This window comes from Leptonotus elevatus, chromosome 8 (genome assembly GCF_054856555.1).
Source record: "Leptonotus elevatus isolate MCC_2025b chromosome 8, RoL_Lele_1.0, whole genome shotgun sequence".
NCBI lineage: Eukaryota > Metazoa > Chordata > Actinopteri > Syngnathiformes > Syngnathidae > Leptonotus > Leptonotus elevatus.
This window is the reverse complement of record NC_141246.1, coordinates 23332265-23358629: the sequence shown is the minus strand read 5'-3', so window position 1 is coordinate 23358629 and position 26365 is coordinate 23332265. Positions and strand designations below refer to the sequence as shown.

The 26365-nt window shown below is 38.6% G+C and overlaps 2 protein-coding genes across 3 annotated transcripts in view; one reads left to right on the top strand and one right to left on the bottom strand.

Annotated features, from left to right (window-relative positions):
- Positions 1-17: 17 nt before the first annotated feature.
- On the top strand, positions 18-25755 carry LOC147170262 (STE20-like serine/threonine-protein kinase). 2 transcript variants are annotated; one of them, XM_086081792.1, is made up of 19 exons: positions 18-894; positions 2973-3137; positions 6092-6140; positions 6270-6419; positions 7481-7553; positions 7695-7889; positions 10984-11065; positions 12615-12749; positions 13320-13919; positions 14041-14171; positions 14324-14447; positions 15106-15285; positions 16500-16571; positions 18608-18737; positions 19528-19652; positions 21576-21767; positions 22078-22203; positions 22283-22396; positions 24161-25755. In XM_086081792.1, exons 1-19 carry the CDS (start codon positions 745-747, stop codon positions 24305-24307), a joined length of 2940 nt encoding a protein of 979 aa, XP_085937918.1. In that variant the 5' UTR covers positions 18-744; the 3' UTR covers positions 24308-25755. The 2 variants fall into 2 exon arrangements, with proteins under 2 accessions (XP_085937918.1, XP_085937919.1); XM_086081793.1 differs by lacking the exon at positions 16500-16571.
- The window catches only part of LOC147170261 (uncharacterized), a 30817-nt gene continuing 29468 nt past the window's right edge, over positions 25017-26365 (bottom strand). The window contains exon 51 of the mRNA XM_086081791.1: positions 25017-26365. Coding sequence (XP_085937917.1) covers positions 26316-26365 — 50 coding nt within the window. The 3' untranslated portion in view covers positions 25017-26315.

The following is a 26365-nucleotide window of genomic DNA, read 5'->3' as shown; positions in this document are numbered from 1 at the left end:
AAGGAAACAATGCCACATGCCGAACACAACAGTGTCACTCAGCACTCTCCCGAATACTGCTGTTATAACGTCAACAACCCTTTTCTCCACAATGGTCTGTTTCGTTGCTCTTTATTGTAGACGAGGGCAGCAAAAGACTTGATAGTTGTCCGCGCCAACTATCAACAAGAGCGTGAAGTAAAAGAAAGACACACGACGTCGCGCGCACGCGTGGACGCGCATTGATACTAAATCCGCTAGATTACCAAACCAAACCCATACCGAGGGAGGATGAATGTTTTCGCTAATTTAGAAGTACGTGATTTCGAGAACGTAAACGGACTTTATGTCAAAAGTTTTTAATATTTTCACTCGTCGGAACTACTTGGAAGGACAGTCGCTTTACTCTGTTTCTGTTTTGGTTGAGGAAGGAAACCCACGGGGCCATGGGTCGCTCAGAGTAGGTACACCCTTTAGCATAAAATGAATGGTATTGTTCGGGTGGATTTCTGATGCCAGGGCAAGTCCAGGAGAATCTACACCATTTGTATGACCCAAGTGGCCCACGATGTACAAAAGAGCACAGAATTATCTGGACTGGTCATTCGAGAGTCATAGGCTAAGCTAGGTTTTGGACTCGTATCAAAGCTGTGGTGGTAATCAGACTTGACGGCACTTCTCTGCTTTATACATGGTGCCACGAAAGGAAGAGATTCAACTCTCATTGTTTTCACCAATTTCCAAGTGAATCACCTATGCTTTAATATGTCATTCTTTAACTTCCGTAAAATATTTAAATTGGGGTCTGAGAAGAAGAAGAAACAATATGAGCATGTCCGAAGAGATGAAAACCCGGAGGAAATATGGACCATTATTGGTGAATTGGGAGATGGAGCCTTTGGAAAAGTGTTCAAGGTAAGCCTCTCAAACTCTTAGTGTTATTTTAAAATGTAGATCAGTTTCTGTAACTGTACCACCAAGTGTCAGCTGAGAGCCACCCATCATTTATAAAAGCGAGACACTAACAACCTTGTGATAGAACTGTGTCAAATCTGACTGCTGAGGACCTTCTAATTCCACATAATTGGCTATTCTCATCAATGTAGAGCTGTTCTCACACTGTCTGCTAATAGCAGCAAACCACCCAATGTTATTTTTGGATATCTTTTACCTTGTATGTGTATATTCATCAGGTGTTATAAATGGTTCTCCAATTTAGAAAAGTACGATTGTATTTATGTCAAAACTTCTGTGTTGCATAATAGTGACTGAGTCCAAAATGTACCCTAAGTGATTAGTTGAGAGTGTTTGTTTTCTGTGGAGATAGACAAAGAAGAGAACAATCAGGAAAATTCATTGAATCTGCAAGAATTTTGTCAGTTTGGATTACTTTTAATGCCAGATAAATACCAGTTCACAAGAGTCTGTTTCATTCCATACATATCCGTCGTGCACCTTTTATGCAACACAGAATTTTTGGGGGAAATCAAGAAAACATACAAGTAGTCTTTCTAAGTCAAGATTTTTACCTTGTTACATGTCTTATTCCACAATGACTTTGTGACAAGTGACCAAACATACTACATCCAAGACCAACAGAGAGCACAATACAGTTTTATGATTAACTGATGAATTTACAATAACTGGAAACAAGAATGTTACATTAAACACCATACATGTAGTGATACACATGGTGGACTTTCGTGTAGCTAAAATGCAATCTAGTCCCACTCAGAGATGGCGTGTAACAGCGATGGATAGATAGATGGATGGATAGAGAGATGGATGATAGAGAGATAGATATAGAATGAAGTTATCACATTAATTATAGACAAAGTATTATCTTCTTACTGCTCAAAATGGCTAAATGAGTCAAACAGGCTTTCCCCCAGCGTTTAATTAGCCCACCAGCGTATCGATACGTGTATTGTAAAGAGGCCCACAACGATATATTGCCGTATTGATTTTTTTTAACACACCCCTAGTACTTACAGTCATAAAGTTGGTTGCATTTTGTTAAAAGGTAGGCAGGACACAATCTTATTTGCCGTACCTTAAGGAAGCAGCCATAGGACATAACTATTCAGTAAAGTAAAAGTAAAACTACATTGTGTTGCCTAACTAGTTGTAACACTAAATTGTTGTGTCCTCCATACTAATGAAAATCAGACCTATTGCTATTGTGACACTGCTTTCAATCTTTAAGTAGCACCTGGCCGGTAAATTTGCCATAACACAAGCACCAAGTTCGAAGTGCGTGTTGTTCCGTGGGCTTTTTGCCACAAAATAAAAGGAGCAGGAGGTGTTGTTTTCAATTGAACATCGATTCATTCATTCATTCTCTTCCACTTATCCGAGGTTGGGTTGCGGGGGCAGGCATGAAGCAGGGAATCCCCGATTCTGTCCAGCTCCTCCTGGGAGATCCCAAGGTGTTCCCAAGCCAGCTGGGAAGCATAGTCCCTCCAGCGTGTCCTTCTTCATCCCATTTGGACGCACCTGAAAAGTTTGCACTACGTTTAGAAGTGCTGCTTAATGTTCCCGTTTACTATTGAAGAAACATGAGACACAACGGTTTTGAGACGGCTTCCGAAAGAATAGAAAAGTGCAGTCTGTCCTTTAATTCTTGAAACGTGTTTTTTATAAGTCAACTTTGCTAACTTTGAAACGGGCCCCGCTCATTATCCTGCAAATCTCCTCCAGTGAACAAATGGTTTGTTTGTCTCATTATGGTCAGGTGATCACAACACAGGGTCTACTTTAACACTGAATATAGCCACGTACACAGTATGTGACAGCGGCCTGGGGAGTAAAAAACACTGTGCGATGGTGCACATACTTAAGCTTTATTGAAAAACAATTGCACGATACGTTCACTCGGTTTGCCATTTGAAGATGCTCGTTCTGGATCATTACCTAAAAGCAACACCCCAACTGATCAAATTCATAATACTTCATTTTCCTAAGTTTCATAACCATCAATTTGTATTCTACAGGCTCAGAACAAACAGACAGGTATCCTTGCTGCTGCCAAAGTTATTGACACAAAGACTGAAGAAGAGTTGGAGGACTACATGGTAGAGATTGACATCCTGGCCTCATGTGATCACCAAAATATCGTCAAGCTGCTTGATGCTTTCTATTTTGAGGGCAGACTCTGGGTGAGTAACTGTATGCTGAGCTCATACTTCCTGAATGGATATTGCTGCTTTGCAAAATGCTGCAAAACATGTTTATTTGTAAACCAGTGCCATTTAAGTCATGTTTTGTTTTCCCCAATATAGCAGTTCACACTGCTTGAATATTGCAATATGTTGAAAGGCATTCACAGAATAAGACAATCTCTTACTTGCTTATTAAATGTCAGGGCCAAAGTTCACAAGACAAATTAAATAGCTTTAAACTGTTAATCATCATACAGGTTTATTATATCTCTGTCAATATTGGACTTTATTTTTTAACAAGGCTCTATTTTTGTACATTGTTTCCCTCTAGTGTTACCAAATGTAATTATGGAGCAAATGTATGCTGATTTGTATTGCAACCAAACCACAATCAGTGTACTCTAACCAACCTTTTTAAAATTAGCCATGTTTACATGGACACATTTAATTGGAATAAAAGCTTGATCTGATTCAAAATGATTCATGTAAACACGCCATTCTAAATATTCTGACCCGATGAGGCTCAATTGGATCAAAATTTGCTTGCGATTGATGGGGATGGGTTATGCCGATTCTCATTCCTATCAATGTGCATGAAAACAGTTCAATTGGAATGGCCAGGCTGTATGCGCTTGCTTGTCTTGTAAATACGTCATGACTCGTGAAGTGTAATTTCCACCCAATAAAATGGTGGCATCTTGCCAAAAGCTCATCTGCAAGTGGTGCACTTGTTTTAAAGTACTTGGAATGAGTTTTTAATCAAGATGTTGCTTCAATAAAAGCGTTTAAAGTTCAAACTATCACAACTCCATCTTGGTTAATCGGACATCGATCAAATCATGTGATCGATGTCCGCGCGTCTGACGGCTGCTGTGGGGCTGATCTGATAAAAGGGAGGGGGTGCATGTAAACGGCAGATCGGAATGGATCACGCCACGTGTAAACAGGTGGCTACAGATCTTCATTTGGAATGATTTCAACCGGAATAACTAAAAAGTCTCCATCTATCTCCGGCTACTGAGAACTACTTGGGTACTGATTAATACGAAAGCTACCAATTTGATACACAAGATTTTAATCTTAATCAAAAATAATCGTGATTATTTTTCCCATAATCCTCCAGCCCTACGGGACCCCGTTGGTGACACCTGACATATGTCCCTAAATGAGTAAATGGTGTGTCTGATCAATGGCAATTATTACACATGCACACACACATACGTAAAGACGCTATTGCTAAATGATAAAATACTATCTTTCATGGTACTTAAGTCCTATAGAGGAATATCGAAAATGGAAAGTATGCCTTTTCAACTAAGGAATACATTTTATGTTTAATTGCTGACAGTGAACCCTTAACAGTCATAATACAGTTAGCTCATTATTAACTTGAACGATTAGATGACTACTTATTTTTAGTGTGCTTTATCTTGTATGGGCTAGTTTCCTCTGAACAATCGCTATCAAGTGACCGAGGTCACATGTTGATAGTTATCTTGACTTAAATGACACTTGATCATGCAAAGAAGAATTACGTATGCGCACATACATAAAATTTGACCCATCGCAGTGGTAGACACAAACGCATACTTTTAGTGGAGCAGAACGTTACTTAAGCACGGTGCACTCTTTGGCAAGGCGACAATATTAACCACTTGGCCACTGCTGCTGAAACTCTTAACACATGTTGTGTCCCCAGAGTAAATGGGGATAACCTTTTATCATATGTATCCGCTGTGCCAGGCTACACAGCTTCTGTCACATAGTTTTGTTGTGTTTGTGTTATAGTATTGTTATTATCATTTTGCTAGAAGTTCCATCCTTGGCTACCTTAAACCTTAACGGAAAAACATTATTACTTACTTGTACATTCACATATTGTATGTCAAACAAACAAGTTTGGGAGGAAACCACAGTCCCAGCCCATGAATGATGCCGCTACTCTGTGGGAGCCATTGTACAACAATTCAGCCACTAAAACAACTGCTCGCCTACAGAAAAACGCACAATGGCTGTATGTTAAACAGCCAAGATTGTTTTGATTCTCGAGTCATTTTGAGTTGTGTATGGGCTTTGTTACTATAAGTAGATCAGTTCTAATAAATTCCTCTCAAATCTTGGAATGTCTGTAAACCTCAGTGAAAATTTTGGGCATGTCTTTTGTGCTTACACAATTGATTTTGAATACAAAATGTGTATAACTATAAAACTAGTTCCTCGATGAACACATCAAACAAAATTGCTTTTCTCAGTGGTTAAACCACAGCACAGCCTTTCTTCCTTTCTTCATATCAGTGATTTGTGTGTTTTTTCCCCCCAATATTGCTTGTACAAAATAACAAATTTGCACCTTCCTCAAAAGACAAGCTTTGGTTTAGCAGTGCACTATGTAAAAGGACTAGCCTTTTTTTACGCTCAATAGAAAATATGCTCCAGAATCTCCACCTCGCCACATTCCCATTACTTTAGGACCTGTGTCCATAGAAACTGTAATCCTATTTACAGCAGAAGGCCTAAGGCCTATCATAAGAGGCCTAGCTAGTAGCACTGTGAAACTGTTTCCACAATGTAGCCCCAACTGGGCCAATCCTCTTACAGCAACAGCCATATTGAAAGATTGTAAATGGCTTTTAAGCCCTCAGAGTCCTTCATTTATTCATGTAGGCAGAGTTTATGCTGAGATTCTCTGAGACAAGCCAGTAGTTTTTACGGATTATTTACATTCAATGTTAAATGCACATGCTGCCTCCAAGTGTGGCACTGTTACCCTAGTATGAGCAACATCCAGTGCCATACATCAGAACTGGAAAAGCCCAGGGATTTATTGTACAACTTGAATGATCAGCTTTATATTGCATGGTTCTTGTTTAGTTGATGCATGGTAATGATAATCAGTCAGCAATGATTCACTAAAAAAATAACTTCAATATTTGTTTCATCAATGTTGGTAGATTCTCATTGAGTTCTGTGCAGGAGGGGCTGTAGATGCTGTTATGTTAGGTAAGTCCATATTTTTTACTGAAGTTTTCGCCAGCATGCATTACAAACAACTTTATCTCTGCAACCTTTAATTATTTAATCTCTTTAATTGTTGCTATTTGTATTTGTTTGTATCCATCACTCTCACAGAACTGGAGAGACCACTGACAGAACCACAGATTAAGGTGGTGTGCCGGCAGACTTTACAAGCCCTTGTCTACCTCCATGACATTAAAATCATCCACAGAGACCTTAAGGCTGGCAACATCCTGCTTACTCTAGACGGCGATGTTAAATTGGGTAAGGGTTTGTAAAATCTTGTCATGTTATCAAGGAGAGTGTTTTCATCAATCAAACATTCCTGCAAAATACCCATAGAAAACGATGCCCAATTTGCCTATGTAATATCATATTTCTATATTGTAGTCATGCGTTCTTTTTAATTTGAAAAGGTACAAATTCATAATCAATAGTACTTTGATAGTCAAATGCTTTTTTATTTGTGCGCTTGGCAGTAATCTCCAGATATTTTTCTTAGTGTATGGGATTAAAATTCTGGAAGTAGCACAGTAGTGTGCAATGGTACCACCATGCATACATTCTGTATAGTACTGCGTGTGTTCACATGACTAATCCGGGGTCAGTATACTATTACGGTCATTTTACTATGCATAGCCAAAGTTTCCATTCTTCCAATAAAAATGGTTCACAGATATTTGTAGACATTATTCCTAACATTATTAAATACTGTAATCAAATGTAATAAAAGAGTTAAATATTAAATATAAAAGCATAGTTGGCAACTTGGCTCAGATTCTACCTTTTATATAAATAACAAGTCTCAGAATCTACCAAGGAAATACTCTTTTCCAACTCCTTTGTTAGACACACACAAATACTAATTTGTCTTTTTGTTGCCAAGTTAATCAATTCATCCGAATATACAGTGTAGGGGTTTCCCCAGAGCTAGCTAGAAAAAGATCAGATAACTCACTGTGCAAATGTATTTCCCTTGAGTAATACAAACTTGATGAGTTAATGTTATTCAACAGAAAGATATTGTATTTGTCATGAGATTGTCAACTTTATTCCATAAAACAAATTGAGGAATAACCAGGGAATGTGGGGACAAGGGGTTAAGAAAATGGATAGATGGATGGATGTTTATACTCATTGTAACCCATACATGTCAATTCAGTTTCACCAAGTGCATCAGTGTGTACATTTGTGTGCATGCGTGCGAAAGGTAAAGGTATAGCTTTTCATTTTAGCGTTTTTTTCTGACTTTATGACTACACTTAAATTTGTATAATTAATGTAGATTTCCTGTGGCTCAGATCTGGTTTGATTTTTAATTCCAGCTGACTTTGGTGTTTCTGCTAGAAACACCAAAACGCTGCAGAGGAGAGACTCATTCATTGGGACACCATATTGGTGAGTGTTTTTCTTCTTCTTCTTTTTAAGAGTTCTGTCATAAAAAAAATGTGTGTGTGCTAATTCTGAGGAACAGAAAAATGTATTACTCCAAATAATTTTTTCACAACTTATTTCTCGATGCAACCTGTTCCGTTGCAGGATGGCCCCTGAAGTAGTCATGTGTGAGACATCTAAGGACCGTCCATACGACTACAAAGCCGACATCTGGTCACTTGGGGTCACCCTGATTGAGCTGGCACAAATTGAACCACCAAATCATGAGATGAACCCTATGAGAGTCCTTCTGAAAATTGCCAAGTCGGACCCTCCAACGCTGATGCAGCCATCACGCTGGTGAGTAACAGCATGAAATTCTGTCAATTAAAGTTAAAGGGGACGTCAACCGCAAAATTTTCATAACAATATGTTCTATGCAGCCCCACTAGTCTAAACATGGTATGCTATTCTGATTAAGATTGATTGATTGATTGATTGATTGATTGATTGATTGATTGATTGATTGATTGATTGAAATGTTTATTTTCAATATTTTCAGCATTATTTCATACATAAATAGGTGACAATAATCAAAGAAAGAATAGAAGTATCAAAAGAAAACAGTGAATATAAAACAATTAATATACGAAAAGGAGTTAGAAGAAAAACCTTATATACTCCCACCTCTTCCCATTAAGTAAATGACATAACAACTTCCGTTCTTCTCTTACATGCATAAATATATAGAAGCTTACATACACGTGCTATATGAATTAATACATGTAAACATACACCCATAGCCTAATACATTCATTTAACAACACATGTACAGTCCCACCTATGAATCTACATCTACTTCAGTCTACAATACAAACAAACATAAAAAAAGAAACTAGTCAAACTAACCAAAACAAGGAGAAAAAAACAAACAAACAATTGTGTTAGTGGAATATGAGCAGCAGCAAAATCCACCCGTTTTTGTTGACATCACAGTTACTCAGTGCTCAGATAACGACCAATTGCGGCTCAAATTGCGAACGTCACATGACCAAATGCAGAAAAACTAAGCTGTGAGAAGAATTCTTTAAATGTACATACAACATTGCCCGCTCTATATTGTTCATCTTTGCTCCTGTCTTACTGTGAGATTTGGAGTGCAATGACCGATATATATATATATATTTTTTTAAAATTCCCCTACTGTTGCCTCGGGTGGAGAAAATTGTTGAATGTTGAGCATCTATCTTTAAAGCAACTGAATGCAGAAAATTCTATTTTGAATCGCTCCTGCCACCTGTTGACGAAAAATGAAACTGCACACACCCTTCTTCACATACACAATGCATACTTGACTTCACATCTGCAGACAAATGGCGGGAAATTCAAACCAGAATTCCATCTGAAAACTATTGGTCAGAGGCTTGCAGGAATAGCCATTGTAAACAGCTAATTAATCTACTAATTAGAAGAGGTTTCAGTCTTAAATGGTCAAATAAAAAGGCTATTGTAAACAGTTTTTCCTGGCTCAAATTGAAGCAGAGGTGGTATCATCCTGACTATGATGGGTGACTACCATTGCATGGTATCTGTATCGGTGCCAATACCTGCCTTATTTTAAGGTATCGGTACTCACAGCGGTGACCGATATCCTCCTGCGGCCGTTTTACGATCAGGGACAAAAAATTTGAAATTATATGAATACAAAGTTGCCATTAACTTCATGCAATTTTAAGGAAAAACAATGTATTGGGATATATAGGTCTTTCTTTAAAATCATCTTTCATTCATGGGTGGGGAATTTTATTTACTAGTGGTATCGGTATTTGGTATCAGTAGCAATGATTACTCACAAGTTGCGTATCGGTCGGGGAAAAAAGTGGAATAGATTGTTTTTCATTCACTTTCATTTTTTTTACAGGCAACATATAATAATTCCATGTTTCAATAATAAGAATAATAGTTCCAATAAGAATATGACTATTGTCATGTTAAAGCATTCATTCATTATCCGTCACTCAGACTAGAGGTGGCGAGCAAATAAGGTGGAGGTGGCCGCCTCTGAATTTTGTACACAGGAAAAACCCTGGTAAAGATATTTTGGCCACATTTTTACAGAGAACAGCTTTAAATATCAGTCAGATTGATTTTATATTATGTGGCACATAAGGTCCCCTCCAAAAGTTTTTTTTTATTTTTTATGGCAAGGTCAATTTCTTTGTTTTTCTTGTCTTCTAAAGACATTTGGGTTCAAAAAGTTCAGAATTCCAGCTTTTATTTCATGGTACTCAGGACAGAGCACCTTTTGTTTGAAGCATCTTTGCGTTTCTTACATCTGGGTTATTTCAGTACATTGTGTCAATTGGTGCTGGTCAGTTTTTTGGTCGTGCTACGTTTTAGACAATGTGATGCAGGATGGACACCTACATTTAATTGTCACGAGATGATTTCAATCAAACAAAATATGGCTTGCTTGTAATTTGTATGCGATTGCTGGCTTCCCTAAAAAATAGGCATGACAATGGATTTATTTTCTGTATCTTAGTGTGTTTGTTTCACTACTACTGACACTTGAAATTCCATCACTTGCAACTTTGTTTTTTGACAAGTTGATCAAAGAGGCATTGTGCGGCAGCAGCCCGTCACAGCAGGTCCTCCAACGTTCCTCTTCCCACTTTTTTTTATTTATTTATAGTATTCTAATTGTGTTGTGCTAAATTGGTTGCGTTACTACAACGTTTTAGTTGTGATATAATCCTGGCAGAGAGTGTCTACGCTCTGGACTTTTTTCTTTGTTTCTGATTGATGCTGTCCTACTGCTGTGAGGAACTACGCCCCTTCAAACATTCCCGTCCCCCTCTGCGCGTTTGCTGGAGGCAATATGGAGAATGAGTGAGAGAAAGGATTGAGAAGGACAAGAGATTTAAAGCGTTCCTTTCTTTGATCATTATGGTTGTGATGCTACTCTTAAACAAATACGATGGGAAAAAAATGCTGGAAAACAGGGAGCATCACCTCTTTTGTCCCACAGAGACTTGGCTGCTTCCTCAGACATGCCTTGGATTTATCCCTCAATTCAATGTGCCATTGCCCGCTTCTGCTTTTTCAGCATGGGATGAACCTACATTCCCTGAGGCAATGCTTTGGTTTTATGTGTAATTTTTGTTCTAGTCTATTTATGTCCTGCACTTTGTTTCAGCTGTGTTTTTTCTTTTTTAAGTGCTCTATATATAAAGTTGAGTTGAGTTCATTTTGCACTTGCAGTGCTCTCCCAAAGGTTTCATGGTGGAAACTAGCAGTGCTACATAAAGCGCAAAACCCCCTTTTAGAATTGCAATGTTAGTTAGTGAACATGTAATTTAGCACCTGCTATTTGGGATCTTTGTGATTTGCTGTTGTACTGTTGAACTTGTAGTTGGACTAACAATTGTCTATTTGATGTTGACTCTTTTAGGTCCCCAGAATTCAATGATTTCCTAAAGCGTTGTCTGGACAAAAATGTGGACAACAGATGGAGTGCAGCACGACTTTTGCAGGTGCCCCCCAAATGAACACACTCATAACTTCTTTCTATTTCTCCCAGTTACAACTTTGTCACAGAAAATGATAAAATTCGTACATGAAAACTACTTCCATGTTTCTTCACCACCTACAATTCAGTAATAAGCAGTAAGTCAGAGGTGACATTGGTTTACCTAACGACTTTCAAGCCCAGTCCAGTCCGTATATTAGGGGTGTGAATTGCCTAGTACATGGCGATTCGATTCATATCACGATTCATAGGTCACGATTCGATTCAATACCAATTAATCCCAATACGAATCTATAAATTGATTATTGCGATTATTTATTTATTTTTACTCAAATTTAGAAAATACAAATCAGTAAACTTTTACATGTACACTGTAAGATTTGAATGAAAATGTATTTATTTATCAGAAAATTCAGGCTTATAACTGAGCCACTGCATTTAACAAACAGGTTGCAGTCGGTTTCATGTTTGAACAGCACTGAAATGAAATATTAAGGCTTAATGTTCCATTAATATAACATTCTTCCATGCTTAATGTGTGAATCCTAACCCTAAGGAAGACGTTTTGTTGAATATTTCCATAAAAAAATTGATGTTTAAAAATCGATTCGGCCGCATATTGAATCTATTCGAGAATTGCGTGCTGTAATATTGCGATATATTGCTGAATCGATATTTTCTAACACTCCTAGTGTAGATGCTGGAAAGATATTTCTTCCTTTATGTTGGAGCAGACATCAGCAGAGAGGGCTTTTATTTTTCCATTGGTTGAACTTGTTTGCCAAATTACAGCTACTGTACATGCTTACAGAGAAATGGTCGCCAATCAGGATACATTCATGCATACATAGATAAGACGGGAAATATTTTTACAGTGCTAGGCGCTTTGGAGGAAGGCTCTGGGGGTTTTAAAATACAGAATCACAGTCACAACAAAGGATTTGATTTTGAAGAAGTTCCATGTACTTACTTGTTAGCAGATTTGTAAGCCCAAAAAGGAGAGGCAGTCAAGCCATTCACACTACAGTTTGATGGTGGTATGCTATTTGTTGTATAAAAAATTACACAGGTCGGATCAGTGTAAGTGAAATAAGAAACAAGACAAGATTGAATGTAATAATTTGTGAGTCAAACATTCAGTGTGGTTTTAACTTTAATTGTGCAGTATACTATCAGAAATGTAAAATGTAAAGTAGTACTGAATCAGTACTATACTAAGTTTCCAGTTTTAAAGAGAAGTGTTGAAATTTTGCTTTTACAAAGCAAAGTTCAAATTTGATTTGCACTGTCAGAGAGTTATGACGTTATGTTTATCACTATGGACTACTGTACTGCACCATACTGCGGGGTTTCAACAATTTTACCTCTCTCTTGTAACAAAGTAAACCAATTAAACCAAAATATTAAAAACACTTCCCAGTATGAAACAATGCAGGTATACAACACTGCAACTACAATATTATCCATATTGTCAATTTAAAAAATAAATATCCCTATGACAGACTGTAGAGTTGCATATTTTTTATTTTATTTTATCTTGGTCTTTTATGCAGCATTCATTTGTGTCCAATGTGACGGACAGCAAGCCTCTGAGGGAAATAATAGCTGAAGCCAAAGCTGAGGTGACTGAGGAGATTGAAGAACACAAAGAGGAAGAGGAGGAGGAAGAAGAAACCGAACCAAATATGGTGTGTAACTGCATTCGTCTTTGTTTAGTTTCTTGCACAATTAGGAAATGATGGGCACACATTTGCAGAGTACTAACTGCAAATATGTGTTCTACTATGGAACAGTTGGCTGAGAAATTAAATAAAAACATACCCTGCTAATCATTTGGGGTGGCAGTAGAACATCTGTTACAACTTTGGAATCAGGAGCTCACGGTCCAACTGCGGACAAAAATGTAAGGATGGCTACTAATTGTTGAAGACGTCTTAATCTGCTCCCGGGCGTCTGTTGAGCTGCCCTTGGGCAAGGCACTGAACACCCCCGTTACTGTACACCCTTTCTGACATCCGTGTGATTTGTTTCTCTGTATGGTGTGTAATTGTATGTCCTGGATTTCTCCTTGAGGGATTATAAAGAGTATAATCAATTCTCAAAGCATGATAGGAAATTGAAATTAATTTGCTCATGAATGGATGCTGGATTAAATAATTGTATCTCAGAAACATCAGTAAAGCGGATTGTTTCACGTCAAGTGGGTTCTAAAAATAAGTGCTAATTTGTAAAAACAATTCTATCTACTTCTGCTGCAGGGCCATAAACGTGCTCCCTCTGATGTCAGTGTTGCCAGTTCGGAGGATGAGAAGATTCCACTCTCCCCCACCATCTTGGAATCTGTCCCTGAGAAGAGTGAACCACAACTGCCCTTCACTACACCCAGTGAGATCCCCATAGCGAACCATGTTGGGGAAAAGCAAAAAGTTCCAGAGGAGGTAGAAGCTACCAAGGCCTTGCCAATCCCACCTGCAAAGCAAATGGAGCAACTTGAGATAGCATTTGAAAACGAAAAGGAAGTTGACACCGCTGAGGTTCCCGCCAGTCCGGAGGCTACTACAGAGATTCCAAAGGATGCAGCTTCTCCAGAGAAAAAAAAGATTACTCCAGATGAATCAATCACACAAGCAGAAGACGACTCGCATAACCATGTTAAGGTGACTTCACCAAGTCAAGATGAAGAGAAGCCTATAGTAAAGATGAATACAGAAGATGAGAAGATTCTTCCAGACCAGGCTAAAGATGACAATTCAGACTCTGGTAGGAGCTCAACTGCAGATAATAGTAGTGTGGACCTGAATCTCTCCATCTCAAGCTTCCTATCTAAAACAAAAGAGCCTGGATCAGTTTCCATTCAGGTACCACATATCATTGATATTCATATATGTATTTATTGTAAGACTCTTGGATGATCAAACTTTGTCAAAAAGTTGCAAACTGTTAAATAAAGCCGTGATTATTCCTATCCTGTTCTCCCAGGAGACAAAGCGTCAGAAAAAGACAATGAAAAAGACACGCAAATTCATTGTGGATGGGGTGGAAGTTAGTGTGACTACATCAAAGATCATTACTGACAATGACACAAAGAATGAGGAAATGAGATTCCTGAGGTATAAATCAGCTTTTAGTCACATACTGTAGAAGTAAAATTTGCTTTAAAAAAAAAAAAACCTTTCCTACTAAACCAAACAATAGTAAATATGTTTTTAATATATCTGTCTTTTTTTTCTCACTTCACTCCTATCATCCTCCACGTTGCCAGACGCCAGGAACTAAGGGAGTTACGTCTCCTGCAGAAGGAGGAGCAGAGGGCCCAGCAGCAGCTCAGCAATAAGCTACACCAGCAGAAAGAGCAGATTTACCGCCGCTTTGAGCAGGAGACCACAGTGAGTTCCTGCTGTGTATCCCGATTCATCTTTCACTCCCCCGCAATATCATCTTTTTTTTGTAGGTGATCTTTTTTTGTAGGGGTTTTTACGGTGAACCCCAGAATACTTGCAGTTTGGCATTCATCTATATACTGTTTTGGTATTTTTCAAGTTTCAGGTTTTTGTGATGTGAAAAAAACACAGGTCTTGCATTCCTATTCTGTAGTGGCACATGCGTGGTTTAACTTGGACATTGCTTTATGTTGTACCCACTTGCTCTGCCGTGCACATTTTAGCGACTATAAAGTGTTAACTGTCCTTAACCTTGTTGATTGGCCATGCCTGCAGGGTGTGGTGCTGGCATGACCAATCAACCTGCACTTAATCAAATTGTTATACAATAACTGTTTTTTATTGATATTTTTGTATATTTTAAGTTGTTGTACATATTTTGTACTACTGTGTTGTGATGTGGATGCAAAAAAGTAAGGGCCAAAAAAGGTTTGTTTAAATAACGGCTTGAAATATGTTAAAATAAAGGGATCATTTTAAGAGATTTTTTTTTCTTTAAGCACAAGAGACTCACTGAAAAGCGTAGATGATTGACAGCCACTGTATTTTGCATGATTTCTTATTCCATTTGATTTATTTTCATACTAGTCTTTTGTGCTTCCAGAGTAAGAAGCGTCAGTATGACCAGGAGGTAGAAAACCTAGAGAGGCAGCAGAAACAGACCATCGAGAGGTTGGAACAAGAACACACCAACCGACTGAGGGATGAGGCCAAACGCATCAAATCTGAGCAGGACAAAGAGTTGTCAAAGTATCAGAACATGCTGAAAAACCGGAAAAAGGAGGTCAGTACAATAACAATTAAGACGGTATAATACGGAGTGCGATATTTCTTGTAAAAAATTGTTTTGGTGGTGCTGGAACGGATGAAAGGCATTTCAATTTATTTCAATAGGAAAAGATCATTTGAGATACGAGTGTGGTCACAGAATGAAATTTACTCGTATACAATATCTAGTGTATTGTAATATCAAATGTTTTAAAAGGAATCCCGACTGTAATGACAAGTTTGCTCCATATTATTTATTTGGTTGTTACTAACATAACTATGAGATAAATTTTTCAAAAATCATTTCCAGGTCAATACGTTTTGTAGAAACTTTATTTGGACGTACGGCGGCATTGTTATTTACGTCGCAACGCATTCAGTGCGTAGTGACATAGAATGGCGGCTGGCTCTCTGCTGAGCAATTTGAAATGCGTATAAATAAAGCAAGGTAAGCCTCCTTAGCGTTCCTAAAGGGACGATAAAAACTCTTGAATGAGTCTGGTGAATGACGAGAGCAAGCCCAGGGGGTGGGTGACTCTCCCGATCGCATGTTGTTTCTTCAGGAATGCTACAAGGCTTAACATGCTTTCTTTGTAGGCGTTTCACATTGCTCGGCAGAGAGCCAGCCGCCATTCTACATCACCATGCACTGAATGCGTTGCGACGCAAATAACAATGGCGGTGTACGTCCAATTAAAGTTTCTACAAAATGTATTAAACTGGAAATGATTTTTGAAAGGTGAAACTCATAGTTATGTTAGTAACAACCAAATAAATAATATCGAGCAAACTTGTCATTACAGTCGGGGTTCCTTTTAATTTCTGAACATAATAATAAACACATCATATTGGAGTCTTTTGTCCCTTTCCACACCTTTTGTGTTATTATTTCTCTACATCCCTTCCTGGCCAAACAGGAAGTGAGACTCACTCCAAAGCATGTGAGAAATGCTATTATGAAGCGTATTAAAAAGGATATAATTGAAGCACCCCCAGAGGAGGTAATGAGCGTGCAATTTGTGGTGGACTGTTAACTTTCAGCCTTGTTTCTTCTCAACTCTTAAGTGAACCGTTTGCATGCAAAATATGATGTTGATAATATAACTAGTTTTTCCCTCCTCTAAATTTTCCGCTTACACGTTTGCTCTGTCAGGGACAGTGGTGAGTGGTGACCTGTGTGGAGTGCATAGTGCAATGTGTAGGAGTGTAACACAGAACTTTGATCCACAGGGAGTGGTCCATGTTATGATTCAGTCCTTTCAGTTATCCTCCTGTACCCTGTGTAACGCTCCTGTACAGGATGTAAGTGAACTCACCTGTGTACATTTTCTTTTGAATGCTTTCTCATTGGAAATGAGAAAACATTCAGTTGTGGCTTTAAGATGGGCTTGTTAGCTTGTGTGTGCATGCACAGAACACCACGATTACTTAATCTCAGTTTTCAATTTGAATTTAGTAGATGATTGATTTCTTGCAGAAAATTCTTTGGGAGGCTGTCAATCGGCAAACATTGTGTTAGCGTTCTATAGTTATTGTGTATTATACAAACCATGTAGGTCAGAATGCAGTGGTTTAGTGGTTATTGTTAAGTAAGTAAATTGTATTTAGCACCTTTTACATACAAAAAGGTTACAAAGTGCTTCATAAGTAAAATTAATCACACAGATAAAAACAATGAAATACAAATACAAAAAAGAACACAAAATAAAGGCCAAAAAGACTGCCCATAATTAGCAGGATTTCAGAAAGCTTGGCAAAACAAATATGTCTTAAAGGGACAGTAACGTGAAAAATCAAAAAATTTGAGCTTTTATGGGTTTTTTTATCTTAAAATGCTAATTCCTCACCAAAAACATCACCGAAGTGGTGTTTTCCTCCATTTGCCCCTCGATGAGAAATTCTAGGTCATTCTGCTCTCCAAGCGCCAGCCCCTCCCAACCCGAGAAAACGAGCGGGTGCTCACTCTATGACGTCATCAGGTGCGAACCCACCCCCGCGCCACGTGTGCGGACTTAACACATGCCTACTTTTTCTGAGACCTCCACGCTTGGAGGATAGTGATAAAAGTAGCCTTTATCAGTAAACATTCTGTCCAAATGAATTCAAATCAATCAATTATCCTTCACATTTGCAATGCCAAAGTGCAATGACAATTGGCCATCTTAAATTCCCAGAAAGGTTCCGTGGCTGATACTTGTGTAAACTACAAGTAAAATGTTTGCGCCATTGAACCTAATTTGAACGAATGGTGTTTGTGGTTAGCGCGCTCACCCTGAAAGCAGAAGGTCGCGGGTCCCAGATTGTGTTTTTTTTCCTCCTCCCTCTCCTCCTCTTCCACAATGATTTATTGCGACAGAGGAGCCGTTTTGCTTCAAATGTTTATTGAAGATTGGAACATTTAAAAAGAGGCAGTTGTACTGCAAGGGCTGGCCGCTCTCACCGATGCCACTCAGAGGAGTGTGCGAACACGGCGCTCCAGAGTTTTGTGGGCGCAGCAGCCGGTTTAGGACAAGAGGGACGCGGCAACCACACGTGGAGAGGCGGGGTTTTACTGAACCGGGTGTTTATTTTCCGCATTAATCGGCAGCAAAATAATCATAAGAAATGACATTGCCATGGTGTTAAAGGTAAGATTTTATCATTATATGCCTATAGTTAACTGTGGAAAGGCTTAAAATCCCGAGCTACATCCCCTTTAAATTGGCTCTTAAAAGCATCAACGGAATCGAGCAAACATATAGACAGCGGGAGGTCAGTCCAGAGCTTCGGAACAACAGCCTGGAATGAACGATCACCACGGGTCTTAAATTGAGTACGAGGGACCATAAGCAGGTTTTGATCCAACGATCTGAGCCCCTGGGAGGGCATGTGAGGGCACAAGTCTCTGATATACGAGGGAGCTTGACCATGCAACACTGTAAAAGTCAGTACAAGAATTTTAACATTTATTCAAAGAGAAACTGGGAGCCAATGAAGAACTTTAAGAACGGGAATAATATGAGCGCATCTATTGGCACCTTTAATGTCAGCTTAAACCGTCTTTTCTTTCTGTATGGATGTATAGGCATTGTAGATTACAAAATCATTGGTGTCTCATCCAGATGTAGGTTTATTTTCTATTCTTTTTTTTTTCTTTTTTTAATCCTTTTTAAGAATCATTGGCGTTTTCAACTGGAGGGCTACACTCAGAGCATGGCAGCAATAAGACCAATATTTACTGAGATTGTTTTATACTGCTTAAAGCACTTCTGTTTGGATGCAATCTTCGTTTCGTTGCTTGTACTTGTGACAATGACAATAAAGTTGAATCCAATCTAATCTAAAATACCATCACGTAGGAGCAAGAGTTTCTTCAGAAGCAGCAGCAGGATCTTGACAGTGCTCTGAAGAAAATTATCCAGCAACACAAACATGAGCTGGCCACCATCGAGAGAGACTGCCTCAACCACAAGCAGCAGCTTCTTCGAGGTAATGATAAGTGTGTCTGCTTGTGTGGTTTTTGTGCCAGAACCAAATGGAAGAAGGAAGATCTTGGGGGGTTTTCATAGTTACTTCATGAAAAGACAATAGGTCTTTTGTTTTCTAACTATGTCAGTTGTTTCCAAAAACGTACTTTATAATTCTACCAAATGTTGGGAATGTGTAAGTGGTTTTATTTTGTTCATTCAGTTACAGTATTTCTTGTACAGACCGCAGGAGCGCTTTTCCCACATTTACTGTGACTTCTGGCATTCAGCGTGGCATTCTCCTTCAGTTAGATAAGCAGTAATCCCTCTCTATGGAAGAAGACTGGACCTCTGTAACCAAATTCCTGCTAACCGGGTGGCGCCCCTCCCACTTTGATTAGTGAACAGCATTTTGTTATTGCACATTAAGCACGCATGGGACTTACTCTGCACACAAAAACACTTTTGAGAAAGTTGGGAGTCTGGAATTACGACATGCACTTTCACAGGGAGTAAAGGTGACTTCACGGCTTCAAATCTCCTTGGTGGTGGCTGCACACGAGCACCTAAAGCCTTCATCTATTTTCTTAGCTACTTATTCTGTGCAAGTTCCAAGGAAGCTGTAGTCTATCCCAGTTAACTTGGGGTAAATAGGAGGGCAAACCACATTATTGCCGTTCACTATTGCAGCTGACATCTGATATCAGATACGATTTTCAAACTGCAAATCGGTCTTTAGTGCATTTCTTTTCTTTCTTTTCTTTCTTTTTTTTTGCTCCGACCTTTACACGTTTGTGTCTGTCTGCACACAGCAAGGGAGGCTGCCATGTGGGAGCTGGAAGAGCGTCATCTGCAGGAGAAGCACCAGCTGTTCAAGCAGCAGCTGAAAGACCAGTACTTCATGCAAAGACACCAGCTGCTGAAAAGACATGAAAAGGTGTGCCTCATTGTCCCACCTGCAAGTAATGACTCAACGTTTACGTTATAGCGGAACCTGAGATCCGCGCTGTGCATTTCAAAGCACTGATTTTCCACCAATGTGTTCATATTAAGAATTAGATTAAAAGAAATACAGTCTTCACTTGACTTGTAAGTCAAGGTAACACAGGTTGCACGTGCATGGCTATGACAATTATATTGTGTTTTTCGGGACTGGAGCACATTTCAATTTGTTAAAATGGGGGGAAATGCAAAATGGTGTAAAACTAGCAATCTTTCCACTCAAGTGTAAAAAGAAGTTTACCACTGTTGACGTAAAAAAATAAAAAATAATAATAATTAAATTAAAAAAACACTCACCCTTAACTTTCACTCATTCACTCCCATCCATTTTCACTGAAGCAACCCCCTTCGCTCCCGGCTGTTTTAACTACCTGTAATAATTGTAATAATAACTACCTTTGCCTCAAGCGTTCTCTTCAGTTCAGAGGCTGCATCAAAGCCTTCTGTATGCTCTAGCATTAAAACTTTTTTTTTTTAAGGTATAAATATGTCTTTAGGACCATGGTAATATTTAAAATAGAACAAATTCATACGTTTTTGGGAGCAAATGAGTTAATAAGTGAACTTAATGTCCCTTTGTATCAGGGTTCACCAATTCCGGTCCTCAAGCTCCGGAGCCCTACAGGTTTTAGATGTTTCCGCCTACTAGCACACCTGATTCATATAATCAGCTCATCAGCATGCCTGATAACCTTTCTGATCTTTAGTATCAGGTGTGTTTTAGGGCTGGGGAAAAAGTCGACCAAGTCGGTTGGGTCGACCACAAAAATTCGAAGCTATTTTAATACTATAATAAAAAACATATTTGCGGCAACTGGAAGTTGCCGGAACCAATATTTCGTGTTTCCACTCAGACACTTGCTGATGGACAGACCAGCATTCACCAAAACACTACTAACTAAGATGCTTCTTAGGGTTCGTAGTCTCTTTAGACTAAAATGGGAGAATATTAGCATCACTACATGTCTGAAGTTTGTAACAAAACAATCCGCGTCAAAATTGCTAAATAAATAAAAGAGTTCTAATGAATTCAAACACATGTAAAATGGCGGCCCTACGTGCGTCAGCATCAGGAAGGCGGTATCTACTATGTTAAACATTAGCGCAAGACTAGCGATACAGCTCTGACTCCTCCAAAAAAAAAAATTATTTTTTCACTCCAAGTAGCGTGCAGGCTGAGCCATCCAGCATTTACTATAAGTTTGCAATAACCGAGCCAAATTGACCCAGTTGGCCACAATGCACTTAACAACAGACGCAAGGGAGTTTGCAAACGCGGACGTTGGAGGACCTTAGAAATGAACTCACTTCGCAATACCATTAGCTAGTTCAAGTACGAAGCTACAATAAGCGAGTACTCATGACGTTATTGGATTTCAAATGGGATGGAACCAAAGAAAAACATCAGGGTGACGGCGCGGGATCCTGGAGCATAAAGTAAGTTATTTGAAAAACCTTTCCGTGCGGCTGCATCAACAGGCAGTGTAGGCTTCGACAACTCAATATGTTTGAATAAGAAAAGCAAATATGTCAGGCTTAGTAAACATATGATGAATCTAAAGCGCTATTTCAGTGCACTCCGTTTATCATTTAATATTTGGATCAAATTGGATTTTTTCATATGTTGGACTATGAAGCGATTTTCAGGAATCGATTAATTGATGGAATAATCGATAGGAGACTCTGTTTTTTAAAAAAGTCATTGGTGACAGCACTAGTGTGTTGGTAGGCGGAAACATCTAAAAACCTGCAGGACTCCGGACCTCTGGGACCGGAATTGGTGAACCCTGCTCTATATTGTTCATGAGTCTACATGCAAATGTTTCTTTGTCTCCATTTTTGATTTCTTCCCCTGCAGGAGATGGAGCAAATGCAGCGCTACAACCAGCGGCTCATTGAGGAGATGAAAAACAAGCAGACTCAGGAAAGAGCCAGACTGCCAAAGATTCAGCGCAGTGAGGCCAAGACTCGCATGGCCATGTTCAAGAAAAGTCTTCGCATCACCGGTGCAGCTATCACCCCGGAGCAGGAGAGAGAGAAGGTCAAACAGGTAACAACAATGTGGACTAAACTGTATTATTGTCATTCCTGGAAGTCCCAGTACAGGCTTTCCAAGTAAGGGGCGGTCATTAATCGCGCGTTAAGAAAAAAAACATAATAGTGGCACTACAGGAATTTAAATGAACTCAAAATTAACACACACATTTTGACACCCCTAATATGTATATTTGGTTGCTTAACCTCACACTTGAGTGGGTAGGCTCTCCAGACACTCAACAACTTGTACTTAAACAAAACAAATAAAGAACACAATGAATTCAAATTGTCCATAATATGACTCCTTAAAATGTCTTTTTCAGTTTGCAATTCAAGAAGAAAAGAGACAGAAGAACGAGCGACTCCACCAGCATCAGAAACATGAAAACCAGATGCGAGATTTACAGCTGCAGTGTGACGCCAACATCCGAGAGCTGCAGCAGTTGCAAGTGCGTATTGTAAACGCTTGTTACCGCTGCCAATATTCACGCAACATACATTGACAGCGCCCGTGTGCTGCGTTCACAGAACGAGAAGTGTCATCTGCTGATCGAACATGAGACGCAGAAGCTGAAGGAGCTGGATGAGGAGCATAGCGTGGAGCTGAAAGAATGGAGAGAGAAGCTACGACCCAGAAAGAAGGTAACACTTGACACCGGATCGATCAACAAAAAAATCTGTGGGCCCCAAGTTTTATAACATTGCAAAGTGCAGTATTGACAGCACTTCAGTTTTGCAATGCATTTTCTTCCCCAACAAGTTTAGAAATCATTCCAATGATAACAAAAGATCCTAGAACAGACTCTTGAAAAGGTGAATTCCAAGATCAAGGTACATCACTATCATCTTGCACCACGTCATTTCAGCCAAAGTGGACTTCATGGGAGATAACCAAGGAGGACACCACTGTTGAAAATCAAGCACAAAAACAAGACTGGAATTTTCCATCCTCCATGTTGACAAGCCACAAAGCGTCTGGGTGGTTGATAACCATTTGGACAGATGAAACAAAAAGTGGACCTTTTTTTTGCAAGGCACATCATTTTTTTTGACAGACGCACAAGGGAGATCTCTGATTGAATTAAATTTTATTAGAAAAATGTGAGTAAGTGCTGTGAATGCTTTCTAGATGCTGCATTCAAGCTAGGAAATGGGAAATTTACAGGAAATGTTTAGCAATCTTGTGAGAAAAATTGTCACAGAATCAGTATTTATACATATGCGCTTGTATTACCATATTTTTTGCACTATATGTCACACTTTTTTAGTAGTTTGGCTGGTCCTGCAACCCATACGCAGTTGCAACCTGTATATATTTGAATTATAGCTGGGAGTGGCACCCAATATCCCCTTTCCTTGACGGCAGCCAACGAGTTCTGGTTGGATTCGGAACTTGCGCTCCTAACTCTGAAAAAGGTTTTCTTTTTGGCTTAAAATGGCTTACCTGAAATAGAATCCTGCCTCATATTGTCGGTTATTGGGCCTTTTGGTAATGTAATTAGTAGATGTTTGTTGTGGTGTAGAGATAGACCCATATGTTTTTTTCAGGGCCGATACCGATAACCGGTATTTGAAGCCAATATTCATTTTCAGTTAAAAAATAAAAGGAAGGGGGGTTTGGGTATTGCATCAAAAAAAAATTGAATACAAATGCTAATATTTACTTTGTTGTAATATCTTAAAGCATGTTAATTGAACACTTTTTGAGACTTTTCAAAATGTAGAAGTATTTTTTTTAATCTTAGACAATACAAAAATTAAAAAAATATCAGAAATCTTAAACTTTCACATTTCTTTGTTTTAATGTCGACCAAAAATAAAAGGTTTCCAGGGTCAGCAGCATCTCTTATAAAGTTAAAATTAAAAATAGTTCCCCGAGTTTTAAAATGGTTTTAGATTTACCTTTTATCGGCCGTCATATTTTTTTAAAAGGCCGATACCGCTATTCATCAAAATGCCCAATATCGGTCTGACCCTATTATGGTGTATTCTGCATGCTAAACTAGCGATATGTAACATATTAGTCGCCATGACTACTCCTCCTTCTTCTTCTTGCTTTTGGCAGTTGGCAAATAGTTTTGGTGCATTACTGCCACTTTCTATAGCACGCTGGTCTCAGTTAAATTAAAACACGTTCAACCAAGACGAAACAAAGAACAAACAAAATTCTAAGAAAGAAATTAAATAAGAAATGTGAATCTAAACATGGTGTTGCACTTAGGTACTTTATGGGTAATAATTATAAATAGTCTTACTACTAGGCTAAAGCAGTATTTATAAAATGAGTGTAAATTGAGAAATCCATTTGATAGTGATATACATCATTGTACAGGTTCCCAAAATGTACAGTTTGCGACATGTATTGACATGCAGAAGATTGACGTTGTTTTCTCTTGTGCCCCACAGGCCCTGGAAGAAGAGTTTGCCAGGAAGTTGCAGGAACAGGAAATGTTTTTTAAGATGAGCGGCGAGTCCGAGTGCCTTAACCCGTCCGCGCAGAGTCGCATTTCCAAGTTCTACCCAATCCCCAGCGTCCAGTCCACCGGTTTCTAGGCCAACCCTCCGCAGTCCACACGGCAGAGGGATTGATGCGGCTGAGCCTGTGCCTTCCTCTCCTATTCGGACCACCAGCCAAGGATGGATGAAGTTTTCCCTCTTTGAACACCTGTTTACTGCAGCTATTTCTATTGCAATTAATTTGCCCATCTCAGAGTCACTAAAGCACAGTAATCTATTGGCGGACCTTCTTATAATGAAATATTTTCCCATACAGCCCAGTGCCTGTAGAATTGCACATTGCAGGCATTATGATATGTTGGGCTGCTCCATTTTTTTCTGGTTTAGACATTTGCACACTAACTCATTAATTAAATTTGAAAATCACTCAAACATATTCTTGTAAAAATTTATTTTTTTTATTTTTTTGATGAAATCATAAGGTTTTTGCACATCTTGACTCATCAATGATGCTACAGTAAATCCTATTACATAGCAGTTTCTGTTAGGTAGGGATGATTGTGAGGTTGATGATTCTACCAATTGAGCCGTTCACATTTTTTTCCCCCTGAATATCTTTCTGTCTCAAGGTGTGAGACTCGAGCAGTAAATGGCAGGTGCCATTTTTTTCAGTTCCGCAAAACAATGGACAAAGTGGAGGGAGACGCTATCATTCTTCAACTAGATAGAATCACACATTAAAAAAAGATAACAGTTCCTCTGAAAATCTGATATGTAGTGTCCCATAAATGACAGCACCACTGTGTTTTAGCAATAAAGCAGCATTTATTCAACCGGTAAGGCAGTCAGCATTTTCCCATTATCCATAATTCAGGGAGGCATTGTTTTGTTATGTGTACATATTTATCAACAAGAGCATTCATCCACGAGCTTAATCATCCTCCACATAAAACATTTCATCATCAAGTGTCAGGTGGTTGCTCGTGAATAGCCGTAATGCTTTTGAAAGGCTATTTTGAGCTACAAAGCATCTGCTCAGACTGTGGAAATAGATGATCCTGAAATGCATAAATTGTCTCTGGATTCAAAGAAACACAAGCTGAGCTCTTTGCATGTTTGTTTGTTTTTTGGTAAATATGCTATGACATTGATATCTAATGAAGTTCATGCAAAATGCGGGCCTGACTGGTTTAGGCTTTTTTGATTTATCAACTCATTTCTTTCTATCTTTCTATCAAGTGTTACTGAAGGTATTTAATAGTAAGTCACAAAAACAAAGTGGAGTGCTGTGCACCTTTTTATAAAATGACATAACTCTACTATTTCTATTCAATTAGACCTGCCACATCCTTACATTTTGCTGTTGCTGAGTATTTCAGAACTGTCATTTTGAAATCAAGTCTTGAGTAGGTAAAACGATTTAGTTGTGAATGTCAATTTAATAATTCATATCAAAATAATGCTTTTTGTATGTATAGTTTTCAGGTGGCCTGCGTTGTGTAGATTTTCATTTTTCTGTAAATAAAGCTTTCTCTGTACCACCACTCTACTTCAGTCTTGTTTTAAAAATTTCCTTTGAAAATACCAAGGAATAGAGTTTGATATACAGTAATATGTGAAAGTCAGCAGGCACGCAGCATATATGGGGGTGCAAAAGTGGGTAAACAGTAGTATCATATCAGTTAAATTAATTAGTGACATGATGAATGTATATTTTTGTTTAATTTTTTTCCTTATGGTAAATTGAAGTGACATTATGTTTGATAAGGATTCGCTGTGTACCTACTTTTGCACCCGCCTGTCTAAGCATTCAACAGACAAAACCTATAAGTAAATCCTAGCTTTGTAAAGTTTGGGCCACTAAATTAGTTTCACGCTACATTCATCTGCACATACAGTAAGTACAAAATATATACACGCTCTGAATATAACAGTTGCTAAATCCAATTCCACACTTAAAAACATAAAGTATCAAAGTTTGGGCTATTGCTTAAAAGTTCATATTCATTATCATCCCTGACAACAAAGCAGATACAGTTATGATGAAAAAAATATTGTCGTTACAAAAAGAAGAGTGTGCAGCAGAACACCCGCATCTACATGCTCATACACCAGCATGCCTTTTTGCTCTCCTTGAAATTGTTGAGAAGTCAC

Bases quoted from the DNA above. Each gene is read 5' to 3' on its own strand.
- LOC147170262 (XM_086081792.1), top strand. From the start codon at position 745: ATGTCATTCTTTAACTTCCGTAAAATATTTAAATTGGGGTCTGAGAAG. The intron at 6,420-7,480 runs GTAAGGGTTTGT...TTTTAATTCCAG, and splicing joins AGACGGCGATGTTAAATTGG to CTGACTTTGGTGTTTCTGCT. The intron at 21,768-22,077 runs GTAACAACAATG...TGTCTTTTTCAG, and splicing joins AGAGAGAGAAGGTCAAACAG to TTTGCAATTCAAGAAGAAAA.